Below are 16,081 nucleotides of genomic sequence, written 5' to 3'. Positions count from 1 at the left end.
GAGAGTGCGGGCAGACGGGGGCCAGGGAGGGAGGCTAACAGCAGTAGGCTGTGAGGCGAGTGGAGCGAGTCCGATCGGGAGTCGGGACTAGGGGAAAATTAAAACCTTCGCGTGGGGCCCTGGCCTAGACCCATTGCACACAAGCGCAACACTAGCGTCGTCCTCTTCCCGCGAACAGGCCACCAACAGCCTCGAGAGCCTGCGAGCAGCGCTGGAAGGACGTTGGACGGGCTGCCGTCTGCGGAGAATCGCCGATAAGCACTGGCAGCACGAATCGAACCACGCACGTTGCTCGCCTGGAAGGCGCATGCGGCGTGCGCCACCGTCCACCCTGTCGCGCAGAAAATTTTTCGTCGCTGATGACGTGGCTGCGGGAGGACGTCGGATCACGCTGCGTCACGATCAGTCACGAATGTCCGGGCCGACAACCGCAGTCATGATGTGACAACGCTTCACTCTTGGTCTCGACGTCCATCTGGCTTGGTATTTCTACTGTGTATCAAGGGCAACAGCACACGCGCCTGCTATTCGTACAATGCCCTGCAACCTTTCACTCTCACCGCGCCCACATCTCCCCGTGTTTCCCTGGCAACGCTGCGCAGAAGACGCCGACGCCCGTTGGAAGCTGCGATTCGAACGCCGGCGGGCGCTACATACAGCAGCGGCACGGCACGGCGGCTGCACCACGGGGCCGCCCCATCATGATGAGGCACCCAGTTGCCATGGATAAGCCCCCAGGGCCACACACACGGCCGCCACATAAACGACGGTGCGCGCCTAAGGCCCTCCGCCAGCTCTGTCCCCACCTCCCGTCTCTATGGCGCGTCTTTCTGCCCTTACTGTCGTGGTGCTGCTCTCCCTCGCGCTCCTCTGGACCGTGACAGCGTGCCCGATCAGCGTGCAGAGTCTTCTCGCGGGCCTACTCCCTTGGGCGGCTGCTTCAGCGGGCATCCTGTGCTCCATCGTCATATTCACCATCGGCTACCTTCTAGGCGCCTGCCGTGCGCGCCCACATGACGCTCTGCGCGATGAAGAGGCCGGAATAACTCCTTACCACAAGCCACCCACTGTCGCCAATACGCTTTTTGGGTGTGTCGACTGCCCAGCGCGGTTCTCCGACTCTGTCGCGCTGCGGTCACACATGGAGGAGGAACACTGCTGGTTCCAAGATAGCGACGCCGTGGCGGAGTGGTATCGCGAACCGGGTCGCATGGATCAATGCACTGTCGATACTCCAATAATTCCATTTCCAAACGGCATTGACATCGCCCTCCCGTCGCAGCGTCCGCTCCTGCCGCCGTTCGTCTTGCCGACGGTACCCCTGGTGCCAGTAGTCCCGCACCGGCCGCATCCGCCCGTAACATTTGGTTGTAGCGCAAACAACTGCACAAAGGCTTTCGGGAACAGGGGCGAGTGGAAAGCGCAGTGAGTTGTTTTCGAGTCCTTTGAGTACAATTTGACTGAGAAAATGATTCTAGTGTAAAGCTGGAGCATAATTTTACGTGTGCAAGGCCGCTCATAGTACAGCAACAGTGAATGCATTACACGAATCCTTGAACTGCCCACTCATGATCAATCGCTCATTCGGACCAGTAAAATGCGGAGGAACGGGTTTTTCTTTGCCTCTCCACGCGGGAATATTTTCTTCTTCTTCTTCGAGTAGTTGCGCAGCGCCCCCAGCGACTGGCGGTTGAACGGTGTGATGCCCTTTGCCTTGGCTTCGATCATGTCAAATATATTGATGAATGCGTTCGCCCGCAAAAACTGCCAGACGCGTCAGGATGTTGAAGGAAGAAGGGGAAAACCAATGATTATTGTAGAGTGATACAGCAGTACTTATAGTACTCTAATCTTTCTGGTAGGTTCTAGCTAATGAGTCAATAGAATATTGTAGAACAATCCCGACGCATCGGCGTCGGTGATGGCGGTCCGGCGGCTGACGTGATCCGGCCGGTGAGACTCGGGTTCGCTACCCGATACTTCAACACTCCCCCTCGAACACGAGTCGAGCTGAGTTGGGGTGTCCGTATTTCGCAGATGGGAACTGCCTCTCGTGAGAGAGTTATTGCGCTGACAGCGCTTCAATCGCAAGGCCGCCGAAGTAAGTGGCGTCTTCGGTGGTGACAAGTGCTGCTCCGGGCTTCGCATATTTCTTTGTGCGTGGCCCGAGTATAATATTGTCGGTGGTGATTTGGCTACTGATGTCTCGCGGGGCTTTCGCTGGCTGTGCGCGTTGCTCCGGACGTGCATGAGTTGACGTAGGTGGAGATGGGGTGAGAGAACTTAGAGGTGATGGCGGCGTGGTCGGGATCAGCGCGTTGCTACGCGGTGGTGTCGAATGGGCCGTGGCCATAGCCTCGGGGGCCATGCCGGGCTTGCCATTGACTGGGGTGATTTGCTCCCCCTGGTCCTGCCGTGGTGCTGTTGGTACAGCCGGTTGCCAATTGTAATCCTCGTCGTCGCTGTCTGGTGTGGCAGTCGTCCAGTTTGGGGTGATGTTGCCAAGGGCGTAGACATTTCCGATGTTCCGGCAGTGGGCTAGCCGATGCCCATTCTTGGCGATGATGATGTCGCCGCTGTCATCGGGGAATTCGAGGCGATAGCCTGCGCGGTGGAGTCGTCCGAGTGAGATGATGTTGTGGGGTGAAGCCGGAAGGTAGAGGACGCGGAGGAGCGTGACCTTGTTTACCTTAGACCCAATTTTGAATTGCAGTCGTACCGTTCCTTCCCCCAGTGCTGGAAGCTTACCAATTCCGACTACATAATGGCTTTGTAGCGGCGTATATGTGTGGAAAAGTGCTTTGTTGTTGACGATGTGGGTGGTGGCTCCGCTGTCGAGCAGCCAGGAGCTCCGGGTCAGCGTTGGCTGCTGCCCGCTGGCCATTAGGGCGGTGTCCGGCGAGGATTCTCGAGCCGGTGATGGATTCCCGCGTCGACGCCGGTGGCGGACCGTGCGGTGATAATTCGCTGATCTTTGTTGGGCCGTATAGGCGATGTGCGTGTCGCGGCACTGAGATTCTCGATGGCCGGGCCGACCGCAATGGTGACAGGTGAGCTGGCGACTGGCGGCGTTGGCGCTGAGTCCGCTGGTATGCTGATGCGAGGAGTTGGGCGCGGGCGATGCCGTGTCGAGACGAGCATCCGGCCGGAAGTGTGGAGGCGGTCCCGAGCCGCTGACTGCTGGCGACGGCGCAGTGCTGCCGTCCGAGTGTGCGTGGGAGTTGTTGCCAAGAGAGTGGAGCGCATCGCGGGTGGTCCCGGGCCGATGGCTGTGCGGTGAGGCGGTACGCGCTGGAGATGCCGTGGGGTCATCCGGCGTGGGGGTGCTGTGTACTCGCTGTCCGGTCCGTCCCAAAGGCGCTCGTTGGGCTGTCTCCGGGGTGTAGCTAGGCAGCAAGAGTGCTGATGCGCTGGCGCTGATGAGAGGCGTGAGAGTGTGCGTCATAGCGTGAGAGTTCCGCGGAGTGGGAGGATGATGCAGGCGAGGATTGGTGCGTGTGTTAACAGTTCAGGCTAGGCGGGGCCCATAACCTGTTGAAGGAAGAAGGGGAAAACCAATGATTATTGTAGAGTGATACAGCAGTACTTATAGTACTCTAATCTTTCTGGTAGGTTCTAGCTAATGAGTCAATAGAATATTGTAGAACAATCCCGACGCATCGGCGTCGGTGATGGCGGTCCGGCGGCTGACGTGATCCGGCCGGTGAGACTCGGGTTCGCTACCCGATACTTCAACACAGGATTCAGCTAGCGGCGCCGAACTAGAGCACTCACCTCCTTGCACTTCTTGATGGAGTCGCAGACCTCGGTGAACCCGCAGAAGGCGATCATCGCGCGCCATGCCGCGAGGTCGGGCCGTGCGTCCGCGCCGAAGTAGTGTTCGAATTCCATTCGCGCGCACAGCGCCCACTCGCTCTGTCTGCGCGGCTTGCCCCACCCCCGTTGCCCCGCCAGCCGCTCAAATTCGTGCCGCAGCGATGCGGAGGGGTCGCGGGTGAAGCCAGGGAATTGGTCGAAGTAGCTGGCGGAAACCATGGATCCAGCGGCGAGAGCGGTACTATCAAGTAGTAAAGTCGCACGCGGCGGTGGGAGAAAGACAGGTGGCGACGTAGCAACGGCTCGATGCCATTAAATACGGAGGGGGAAACCACGAGGTAATCGAGGGCCGTCCAAGCCCCGTCAGCAGCGGCATGAGATCGAGATTTTAACTTGAAGTTACAGCCGTTTGCATAATTTCGTGAAAATGTCAAAAGGTTTCTCAGCCGCACGTGCCTGATGGCCGGCGCGGCGGAAGGCGGCAGTTGCTGGCAGAGCTCCCTTCACCTTCGACCGCCATGTAGTCCCCTCCAACCGATGCGCCTCCGAGTCCCATCCCAGAAGCTTCCAATTTACCCAGATGGAGAGAGAAAGAGACTACACCGACATCCCCAGCGTAGGAACCGTCTTCGAAAGTTGGGCAACAAAGGCACAGACAGGCCACAAATTGAGAGTTTGTTTTGCGCTACAGTCATATATAGGCCTCAAGGACGCACTCATCCACTCAACTACCTTCACTATGAGCGACTCTGGCCTTCCTCCTTCGTCTCCGCCTCGCGACTCGTCTTCACCTCCGCCTCGCGATGCACCGCGTACCTGGCTCGAACCAAACAACCTCCAACAAGGGACAGCCTTCCATGAACTCGTTGTCGCCCCAACTCTGGGCTATGCTCGTCCCTACTACGACTATATGGCGCGCCAATTTGTCAACATGCCTCCTGGTATTGCGCCAAACTACCAGACTGGTCTTGGAGCCTTCAACCCTGCTCCTAACAACGTAGGAACTGGTTCTGGTACATGTCTTTGTCCTCGCCAACTGTTTACTCACCGTTTTACAGCTCCTACAGACCTTGCAGCCAATCTCAGGCTCACTGCGGATGCGGAGGAGATCATCGTCACACTGAGAGTGTGCGTGCTCATATCTTTTCTTTGCGCCAAAGGCTGACTGTTCCAATAGCCTATCGCCCTCTCTTCGTCAACTCAACAGTGCAATGGAAGGAAGCTGAGGCTGTTCTTCGACGAGGCCAACAAGCGAAATTCAAAGTCCGAGAACAAAAGTTACCTACCACCGAGGCTGTCGACGTCATATCGACGTCGCGCAGTGACTTTATCGAGTTCGCGCTCACTCCTCATGAGCGAAACAACGTCTACGCCGTCACAGAGTCGGGCCCATCATTTAGTCTCCATTGGACTGGTCTTTCGTGCGTACAATTTCCATACACAATTGTTTCTTGTTTTTCTAAAATGGTTTTCAGTGGAGGCGTCAAAAAGGCGCCAGTTATCAGTACCAACGCCAACTGGAATGCTATCGTTCACCAGCTCAAAGCAGCAGTCGTCAAGTCGAAAAGTCTCAATACGGTCAATGTCACCTTTGATTTGGATGAAATGGAGAAGTTTCGTCGTCGTCCAAAACGGGTCAGCGTTTCTTATTGATTCAACTCATCTATCCCTAGCCGCTTTCACCAGGTTTGGACAATGAGATGCTATACAGAACACAGGTATCTACATGTTCCTTTCGTTGTATCCTATTCACCGATTATAGGTTCCCAACATCAACCACTACTCGCAAGATGATCTGAAGCTTGGAAACACCGTCAAGGAAATTCGCACCAAGCATCCTTGTGATCTCCATGGTGCTTGCTTCATCGACGACGACCTCATCCATTACATTATCGACCGCTTCCGGGGTAATTCATGGGGCCAAGCTGTTGTATGTTTTATATCTGCCCCTGTGTGGTACCCGCCACCGCCCGTTGATGTCACGGTCCTGCTTAGTCACCGATCATTAACAATTTCATGTAACGAGTGCATTGAGCAAAATGAGCTGCGTAGAAAGTTCAAATGATACATTTGGCTAATAATACAATGCTGAAGATAAACTTTGGCCAGAGGGATAAAATTAGAATTGTCGAGCAGTGGAGATGACCGCTATCGGCTACTTTGATCTCCAGCATCTGGCAGCGCGTTGCCTGCAGTGGTCAATTCTAAGGTCTCAAGGCGCTCGAGACAGTCCCATATAGCATCTATCATCTCCTGTTTCGTGTTGGTCTTTCCAGCCGCTGGCATTTTCGTGTCAATCTGTCGCCACAGTCTCACCTGCAGTGCCAGTTCTGTGTTCTTCATCTTCTCGAAGACCGCGGGATCCAACTGCAGCTCAACCCCGTCAAGCTGTGCATCCCTGACAGCCTTCTTATGAGCCGTTTCGGCCTGCCTCTTCCGAGCTGCTTCAGCCAACTCGGCAATATGGATACCCAAGCGACCTTGGCGCTGCTGCTCTAGCCCAGAGCTTTGGATTCGTCGGGCCTCGGGACGGAGAAAGCGGTGATCTTCATCGACAAATATCGCCTCCATAAAATTCTCGGTGTCGTTCTCCCAATACAGCGTGTAGTCCATGAAATGATCAACAGTTGACCCATTCCGCTCTCGTGCCCACTTCCGCCATCGTGCCAGTGCTGCCTCGTTGTGATCATTTGTTGTTCGCATGCGTGCAAGATCACGTTGTGCTCGCGTTGCTTTGGCAATGCGACCGTTGGCTTCAAACTCCGAGGTGAATCGTTCCCAGGTCTCGAGTGCGCCGGGTAACGCGTGAAGAAACCAAGGGATGATGTGTGGATGGGTAGGAATGTAGTCGAAGATCTTCTGCACCAGCGCGATGTCATCCCATTTGCCTCCGTCGAATACTGCTGTCTTGTATAGTGTCCGAGGGTCAGCGCTACCGTCCAGCTCTTTGCCAAAGACAATTTCGGGCTTCTCGATGATGTTGCGAATGTGATCTTTCAGCCGAGCATGGAAGGGCCCTTGGTCAAGCATGTTCAGACTCGTGTCACCTCGTATGATGCGTGCGTATGGCGCGTTGACGACTTGGTGGAGCATGGCCAAGCCACATTCTTCTGTGAGTGTAAACGGACAGCACAGTCCTTTCCAGATGTTGGCCTCCGGATGGTTCCAGCCCGGCTTCACCTTCTTGTCGCGTATAGTCGTCATAAATTGTTTGTGGTCGTCGAGGCGTTTGATGATCATTGACGCGCCTTGCGCATTTGACTGGTATCGCGACGCCGCAATGGCGGCAAATCTGCGAGAGCCTGCATCTCGTCGTTGTCCTTGTTGAGAAGTAATGCCGGTGGGTCGAGACTGTTTTCTTCCCAATAAGTTGTGCCAGCTGTCATGAAGCCGACAACTGAGTTGAGCTCCTTGTGCATAGAACACCCAGCCCAGAAGAAGAGGTCGATATCTTGTTGTTCGTTCGCCGGAAGCTGTGCGAAGACGTCCTCGCCAAGTTTGAAGGCAAATTGATCCATTCCTACATCAAGTTTCTCCGCCCTTTCAGTACTTGACAGCAGTTCCCAGGATCCAGAGCCGCCAGCAGCGTCGACGCACTTTGATTCAATATCTAGCCGCAGCTTCGGTCCGTAGTCAGTGTCAGAAAGACTCATTTCAGCGATTTTCTCGAGCCCAAGCTGAACGTGAATTGACTGCTGTTTCCAAGTCTCCAACAGGCGGACGGTTTTCTTCTGGTCGTTTGCATGATCGCCGTGAGCACCTTTGAGAATTCGGAGGAAGTGAGGGAGGTCGAATGTGATATAGGTTCGCTTTGAGAGTGGGCATTGGTTGTACACGACAGCAAATGACTCGAGTACTGTCTTCCATTTGGCAACTTGAGCCTCGCTGCTGTGGGACTCGGTTGTGTCGAGAGACAAGAAGCGGAGCTCGTGTTTTGTAGGGGTGGATAAATCTTGATAGTTTGGTACACGTAGCTCGCCGTGCATAGCTTCATAGTTGCGACCCTTGTGCGACGTGGCATCACCGCTAACGACGATCGCTTCACACATGTCAGTAAAAGCACAAATCGAATCAATATCCCCCACCGTCTACCTGTCCAAGCTCCCAAGGGACTTGAATCCGCGATGCGACTCCACCCTCGATGAGAATGCGACGGACCGTGGCACCGCTGACCGTTCTTGAAGTCGTGATTCCAGTGAAATTGAGGACAGCTGCTATTGCTCGGCCGATTTTATCTTGTCCACAGCCATATTTGTAGAGTGCGCGGACGAGAGAGCGACAGGGAGGTGTGAACACTCCTCGGGACATGAGGGAAAGTTGTCGACGTCGATAGGAAGTCTGTATAGTGTGAAGGAGTGTCTGACGGCGTCGATTAGATAAGGTGAGTTTGCGGGTTAGCGTTTTCGTTTTTTTACTTGAATATTGCAGTTTTGAGCGCAGGTGATTGATTATCGAGTCGCGTTCAGCAATAAGGCCCGTATAGCGTCGCATTTCGGTCTCTAGGAACGTTGCACACTGTGTAGACTCATTGAATTGAGTGCAGAGTTCGGCTGTTCTGGATTCCCAGCCCGATTCGATGGCCTCGTGACGCAATTTCCAGGTGCGTAGACTTCGTACCTCAGTATAGAGTTGCTCCTTCGACGTTTTGGCCTCTTTGATGGTTTTCTTTAATTCAGAGATTCGGGATCGCAATGTTGCTAGACTTTGATCTTTTGCTGCAAGTTCTTCTTCTTTCAGGCATAGCTTGGCTGAAATAGACTCGTTTTCCACCTTGAGTGCATCCAGAGCTTCTTGAAAATGCTCGTTGACAGGCCGACATCGAGTGCCACGTCGGGGAGGTGAAGGAGGTGTATGAGTGAGGTTTTCGTTGTTCCGGGCAGAAAGCAGTGTAGCATCGACATGAGAGTCTCGTTGGGCATTCCTAATGGCTCTTGCACGTGCCAGCTGGTCTAGTTTCTCAGGCTTCGGTGCTGGCATAGCAGCTTCGCGTCAAGTAGACTGGGAATGGCTAGGTCCGCAATGGACAGTCAGTACCGGCTGCACGAGCTATAACACCAGCTCATATCACTCACAGACGACCCCAGACCATGAGTAGTAGTGTTTGAGCGTGCCCCAGGCAATAGCAAGAAGAATCGAGCGAAGACGATGGACGCGTCGAAGAAGATCGTCACTGTTCCCACGCCCATCAATCCGGCCCACTGGACCGTGTCGATCTTCCGAAGCCGTTAACCAAATCCTTGCCGACCTTCTGTATTCGATGGACGTCGACCCAAAGACTCCCCATGCATGTTTTCCCAAAGTTCTGACACAAAATCATGGAGTTATTGGGTGCTTAAGTCAGAAAACTGCCATATTTCTAGTATGAAGGGATATTTTTTTAATTCATCTGACCAATCTGTAGATAATACAAAAATATTATGGGTCTCGGTTTTGACTGTGAACCCAATCTTCCCCTGTTGTCTGGAATTCAGCCGTTACACCCGCTACCCTTACACCCGCTACCCGCATCAGTGTGACGTCACGGTCCCGTCACGTCAAGACCGTTGGCGGGTACCACCCTGTGTGGTCATCTTGCTGATTATTTCAGAATGCTGGTGCTGCATCGGCTGATACCCCGCCTCCGACGCTTCTGCATTCGTGGAAGCTTGCAGATGGATCAGCCACACCGACAGCATCTCGTCCAGCTCCCAAACCACGTGGTCACTCTGGTCCTGTTCCCACCTCGTCCAGTCCAGCGGCAGCTTCTGGCTCCAGCGACGCAATGCAAGCTGCGCTCCTAGCTGTTGCGACAAGCACCTTGGCCCACATATCTGCTCCCAAAGTCTCGACGCCGCCCACTCCAATATTGCGCTCAGACAGTCCTCCTCGGTCTTCACCTCCGCCTGCCGTTGAAGATGAACTCGATGCGTTCATCACTGGATTTCGTCAGGCCCGTGGCATCACAGAGGATCTAGCTAACGACATAAAGTCCGCCCTGCGCGACCGCGACTTTAGTCCAGAGGCCATTGTTGATGCACGAATGACTGACGAGCGACTCAAGGAGATAACGGGTTTGTCGGAGGGAATGGTCTTTCAGTTGCGCTCGTATGCAGCTCGTTGGAATGATGTGGTGTCAGGAAAGCGCGTGCGACTTCGGATTCAGTACTGAGTAGCACACAATGAAGAGAACGAAATGTAAATAGTATTAACGAGTCATAAAACACTTTTGAAAGAGAAACAAACAGGAGTTAGCTTGGGAAGTACCCGCAATCTGCAAACCACCCTCTTGCCATCTCTGGAGTTATATGTGCTGTGGCTTCGGTGATGAGCCAAGGGAGCATGTCAGGGTCTGTGAATCTTGCTTCATTTCGACGTAAAAAGGCTTTGATGCTCGAGAATGCCTCCTCGATCGGATTGAAGTCGGGGGAGTATGGGGGCAAATACACTAGTCGAGCCCCTGCAATGCATGAGTAGACATCGGGCATAATGGTTATAGCGTACCACATTCGTCCTCAATCATTGACCGTACCCTCTCGTCGTGGTGGATAGTGCAGTTGTCGAGAAGCACGACACTACATGGCGATGGATATGGGTTGAGAATGGGTGCCTGGCTTTCTGCGTGAGTCGGAGGAGGACATACACACATACAGCAACGTACCACTTGGGTATCTAGGAACTCCAAAAACCTCTCTTTTGTCACTGACCCTTCGAAAATGTCAAGCGCAACAATCCCATCTATTGTGAGTGCTGGTAGGACTGAATAGCGGATTCCACGAATAAATGTTGCACGATGTACAGCAGGAGTGCCGGCGGGAGAGCGACCATAACTCCTCTGGACTGTCTTGTTGTCGACTGCACTCTCATCCAGTGCCACGAAAAGATTGGGGTTGGTGTATTGTGCCATATTAATCTCCCACATCGCCCGTAAATCCTCGTTCCGCTCCGCCGCATGCTTAGAAAGCTTCTTCTGGGTAAGTTGATGGAGAATGAGGGCTCGACTGAGTGTCGCGAGTGAAATGTGGACGTTCCGGACTGCTGCGAGCTTTGTTTGCAGCTCATCGAGGAAGAAGTTGGGGTTGGCCACGAGCAAGGCGTCCAAAAACTGAACATCGTCCGCATTGAGGGTTGGACGTGCCCCTCGACGACGCCCAGCAAACACGTTCTCCACCATACCCGTCTCACAGAACCGCGATATGACTTTTGAGACCAGCCCCACCGAAACATTCCCTCGTTCCGCAATCATCTCCATCGTGAGCCCGTCACCGAGGTACCAGTTGATTATTCGACGTTTCAAGTCGTTTGAGATGGGGGGAGCCATGGGAGAGAAGAGAGTAATTGGTTGACCATGGCAAATGAGCTTAAGGGACGCGCCAGCCGCCCCCGGCCGCGCCGGCGATCAAGCACGTGCGTCCAAAACAAAATTTGACATTTTCACGAAATTATGCAAACGGCTGTACTGTTAACATTTAACTCGGACTAGCAACTGTCAGTTGATAGCCGGAGCTGGCCGGAAACTCAAGGACTCGGAGTAAGCTCAAACTCATGGCATTCCAGGAAAATGTCATTCCAGTATAGTGCTGGCCAGAATTATATTGTGGTTGATTAAATATTGAATATATTCAGAATATTATGAATATATTATGCCCTTGGTGGATAACTTGAATATGATTATGTTTGAATATATTATATTATATTATGACTATACTATATTATAGTCACAGAATATTCAACTATAATAAGGTGGATCAAAGCTATTTTCTCAGTCCATGTACTCAGTCATAGTACTAATATTAGTCTGAGTTAGCCCTAAAATATCACATATTATCTATTATATATGGTGATTCATACATTACTCCAGGGATACTCCTAGTAGGAACAAGTGCCAGGAGTGATCACTTTGGGTTGACCCTATTAAACATAGATTAGAACCCCTGATCAAGTGTCTACTGCAATGCCCCTGATTGTATTTTGAGAGTCCTATACATCCTGACAATCCAGCATGTATCTTATGTTTTTAATTTTTTTCTAGCAGCAAATATGACAAATATATAAATAGATATGCATACTAGATTATAGTTAAATATATTCATAACATATTCATATTTTGCAGCAGAATATGATTATACTATACTACAAATATATTATTGTGTTGGAGCTCTGATTATGATATGATTATAATATACAATTCCACTTATCCTTTCGTATTAGAATGAACGGCCCAGTGTCTGCACAGTCCAATATGAAGAGATGACCCCAAATGCCCTATACTGCAATAAATACCCCCAATAATTCTGCAACATCTCTAAGTTCTCAAGTCCCTCAGTGCTAAGTCCCTTCTATGCTGCTAATAATGCAATAATCCACTGATATCTAAGTTAGTTTCCTACATTAGCAAATATGACATAAATAGGAATAATAGTCACACTTTCTCTACTTAAGCAACAACTTGAAAGTATACTGTATGAGAAGGTCAGATCCTATTGTCCTGGTCACAATGTCACATAGTATAAGTATGATATGTGTGACAAAATTCTTAAAAATGAAACTTTGTCAGTTGATAATTATGAACTGTAGGACTCAGACAAAGAAGCTATTATATAATCCTCTCCAAACTTGGGTTGAAGTTAGTTCCTCGGTCATGCTGCTACATTTGTCACATAGTGTGACAAACTTCCAAAAACGAATTTTTGCTGTTTGACAGTACAATCATCAATGAATGTCACAGATCATCACAAAAATCAAAGTTGTGTATTGTGACTATATAAACAACTTTTATTCAATGACTTATTGTCCCAGCTGAATAATTGTGCTAGCACTAGCCAATCATTAGCTGATCTATACTTGATCTAGTAATATCTCTTGAAGTACACAACTTACATAAGTCATTGAAGCACTAACAAGGGTACCTGAATGGTAAGATTGATATCCTTGTTGATAAAATCTTATCAATATACCTATATCATCTCATGATGATTCATCACATGCATTGATGCTGCAATATCTCCACCAAGTCTGTATGAATTCAGATGATTGTTGTCCTACTAGGTAGCCAGTTATCAAGGCTTGAGATGTCCTGATATGATTACAGTACGCGAGGGCACATCTTGATGGCTGGCTAGTGGTGATTAAAGCTTGGCACGAGTGCCACGGATAAATATTCGTACTCTTCTAAGCCAAACTCACATTTGCACCATCCGTCATCTGCACGGATGACATCCACGGATGGAAAACTCACGGATACACAGGTTTGCTACGAATGGAATATAATATCACAAAATGTACATAATATATAGACTATTCATCATTGAGTTCCAGAGCACCATCTTCCGACTCCTCCTTGGACTCTGTGTTACCAGCCGGTCGCTTCTGAGATGCACGCGTCGAGAGCTTTTGTACCACTTTTTCCTCTGGGATGAGACCATCTCGATGCCACACATTTATCAGTGGATTGACTCGAATGGTCTCAGCCGACAGTGCATGCCATCGTTTGGTTACCATCCCCCCACCATGAGAAAATGCTCGCTCCACATCTACCAAGGTTGCTGGTGCTCCAAGGAAATCTTCCGCCATCTGTATCAGCGCCTTGTTATTTGGCGAGAGGTTGACGCCATAAGGGGATAGTGTGGCGAACCAGAGCAACAGCTTCTGGCAATTGTCTCGAGGGATCAGAGGGGATGCCAGAAGGTGTTCTTGGGAGCTGATATCTAGATGATACAATAGTTAGTATTCAGTTGAAAGTGAAATCAGCACGCACCACTACTTGAGCTGGCGCCTCGACACGGTAGTTGTTGATCCACTGCTGGCGTGCAAGTTGTCAGACTGCGGGTCGGGCCGTGCAAGGACTTCTCCTAAGAACGCGCGCCCGGAACAGAACAGACGGATAGTCGGGCCCGCAAGTATGGCGGTGATGAGTGCGGAGTGGGGACAGCAAATGAGCTCTCTAACTAACCAAACCAACAAAAACAACCAAAACTCCACTTGTCGTAGAGAGAAAGTTGTATAATGTCGCGAGTAGGAAAAGTCACAAAAACCCAAAAATCGTCAACTCCTTGTGCGAGTACAGGCCCCTGTGAACAGAGCCTTGGCACAGATGTGTAAGGTTGTAGGGTAGATACGAGTTTCTTGCGAAAAACGTTGATTTGTCGTGCCCCAAAGCGTACTATTGACGAAACTCAGCAATAGAGAAGCGCCAATACGATGCCCGGAGAGTTTATACTCGTTGGATCAGGACTAACTGCCTTAAACCCTCTGAGTTGTCTCAAGTCAGGAACTAACTGCCTTAAACTCTCGACCAGCAACCGAAACCCAATAAACAGCAACCGGAACTCTTGTATTCAGCAACCGAAACCCTCAGCCAATAATCCTTCCGACGCGATAATACTATTTCGAAAGAGCTAGCAAGATAGATTGACGAGCTAGATCCCCAGATGCACCTAGTAGAGCGGGGCAATCCGTGAACCTGCCAAATACAAAACAGAGATATAAATACTAAACAGAAATTGATAGAATCAGGGAAAATCTCGAGTAAGAAAAGTAGTCCATGTGCATAATTGTATAGGTATCGTTTCGCCATACGGCCCAGAGTCGAAAATCCAGGTCCAGATGACTGGTATCGCGTGTATTGGAGTCAATGACCTGTGTAAATCTTCCGTGTTCGCGACCATCTAGTTTTGCTTGTGAAGAATCCCTCGATCTTGAGTAGGATAAGTGGATAGCTCTGCTTCCCAGCTTTCGATTGACACCCATAACTCGTATCTTGTGCATATGGCCTCAGCGGTGGTTGTCCCAACTCTCCTGGCGCATTTCCAATGTTCAGATGATCTGTTCCTCGACAGTGTTTTGGAGTCGCCGTTGATCACAGGTCCAGGCCCCAGTCAATTGAGTAGGTTTTCGCCGTTTAACCGTCCCTTGGCACTCTCGATCCTCCAGCATGATCCGAAACCACGTTCCAATGATGTCAGTCGTCGATACCAACAGAGATAGGGGTGGCCCTAGTCTAGGAGTTGTCGATTTCGAGTCTCCACTGAGCGCCAAACCGAATATGCCTTTTAGAATACACTCCCTTTGGGTATTTTGCATAGAATTGGATAGATTCTAGCGAGGAACGGGCTCTGCGAACTTTTCCTAGTCAAGATTTTGGAATCACTATGAGCGATTTGATAGGATTTGACTGGAATTCGATAGGTTCTTGTGCAGGTAACTCCCTAGTTGACCATTCGGGACTCATGTCAACTCTGAGACGTGCGCTGAGCAACAAAATCAACAAAAATAGTCGTTTCCTGGTCTGTCCCAGACTGCGGCTTATCAGTGGGCGGGATAGATCGAAACCGAAAGGGCCCGTGAACTCGGTCCCTTGCCGTAGTCGGTGGTCGAAGGTTCGAATCGGGTCGTGTCGGGCCCGATGAGTCGATAGCGTCTCCTCGCACGGAGTAAGGTAGTTCTTCAGACGATCTAAGCGATAGAGTACAAGGTACACTATCGCGCATTATATACGCGGGCCCCGCAAAGGGGGTGATCGGACACCCTGGCCTCTCCTCCTCCTCCTCGCTCCCGTTCCTGGCCGCAGAGGGGACGATCGCACATCCCTTGCGGGCCAGGCGCTACTCCTGACCTCCTAGCACTCCTCCCCATTCCCCTGGTGTCGAGTTGGGCTCGGCGACGGCTCGACGCGCGTCGTTCTCGGTCACGTGCTTCCCACGTGTGCGTTCCTCCTACTGGGGCGCATGTTCCCCGTCGTCACGTGCTGCGTGTTACGGGCCCGCAATGGCCCGACACCAGCGCCGGAGCGGACGGGCCGGGTCTTATCCGTGACACAAGTTCTAATGTGGTAATCCACCGCGGGTTTCCACATCACCCGGACCCTTGAGCTGCTAACCATTTCGAGCGGTTCCGCGACTGCGCACAAAGACGTTTAATTTCCCTGAGCCGGTGTATACAGTTTAAGCTTCAGAAGCGTCTTCACTGTCACGTTTTGTTCTTCACGCTTCTTCACGGCTTCTTCCTCTCGATATTTAAGCCTGGCGCCCCTCCTTTTTCGCCCATTCTGTCTTTCCCCTCGCCCACCATGTCTGCACGCAAGTCCTCCTCGTCGAAACGCACTCGCACCCCTATCGTTCCCCTCGTGCCCAACCTCTGTTTTTCGGTTTTCAACAACGACGAAGGAATCCTCTTCGTGAAGAGCCTCCGGAAGACCTTGAAGAGCGATCCGACCGTCGTGGAGCCTCCGGAAAACATTTCCAAGGCCGTCTCTCGTTTCAACGCCGTTCTCCCTGCTCTCGTAAGTCCC

The 16,081-nt window shown here is 51.4% G+C and overlaps 1 protein-coding gene across 1 annotated transcript; it reads left to right on the top strand.

Annotated features, from left to right (window-relative positions):
- Positions 1-817: 817 nt before the first annotated feature.
- Positions 818-1,496, top strand: MIND_00577400 (uncharacterized protein; the record flags this gene model as incomplete). Its single annotated transcript, XM_037362535.1, has 3 exons — positions 818-1,324; positions 1,375-1,425; positions 1,479-1,496. The coding sequence occupies 3 exons, from the start codon at positions 818-820 to the stop codon at positions 1,494-1,496; spliced, it is 576 nt and encodes a 191-aa protein (XP_037220456.1).
- Between the last annotated feature and the right edge of the window lie 14,585 nt (positions 1,497-16,081).

Source organism: Mycena indigotica (assembly GCF_014461135.1).
Source record: "Mycena indigotica strain 171206Taipei chromosome Unknown Mind.scaff0005, whole genome shotgun sequence".
Classification (NCBI taxonomy): domain Eukaryota; kingdom Fungi; phylum Basidiomycota; class Agaricomycetes; order Agaricales; family Mycenaceae; genus Mycena; species Mycena indigotica.
Note: the sequence above shows the minus strand (reverse complement) of the source record. Positions and strands in the feature narration are given on the sequence as shown.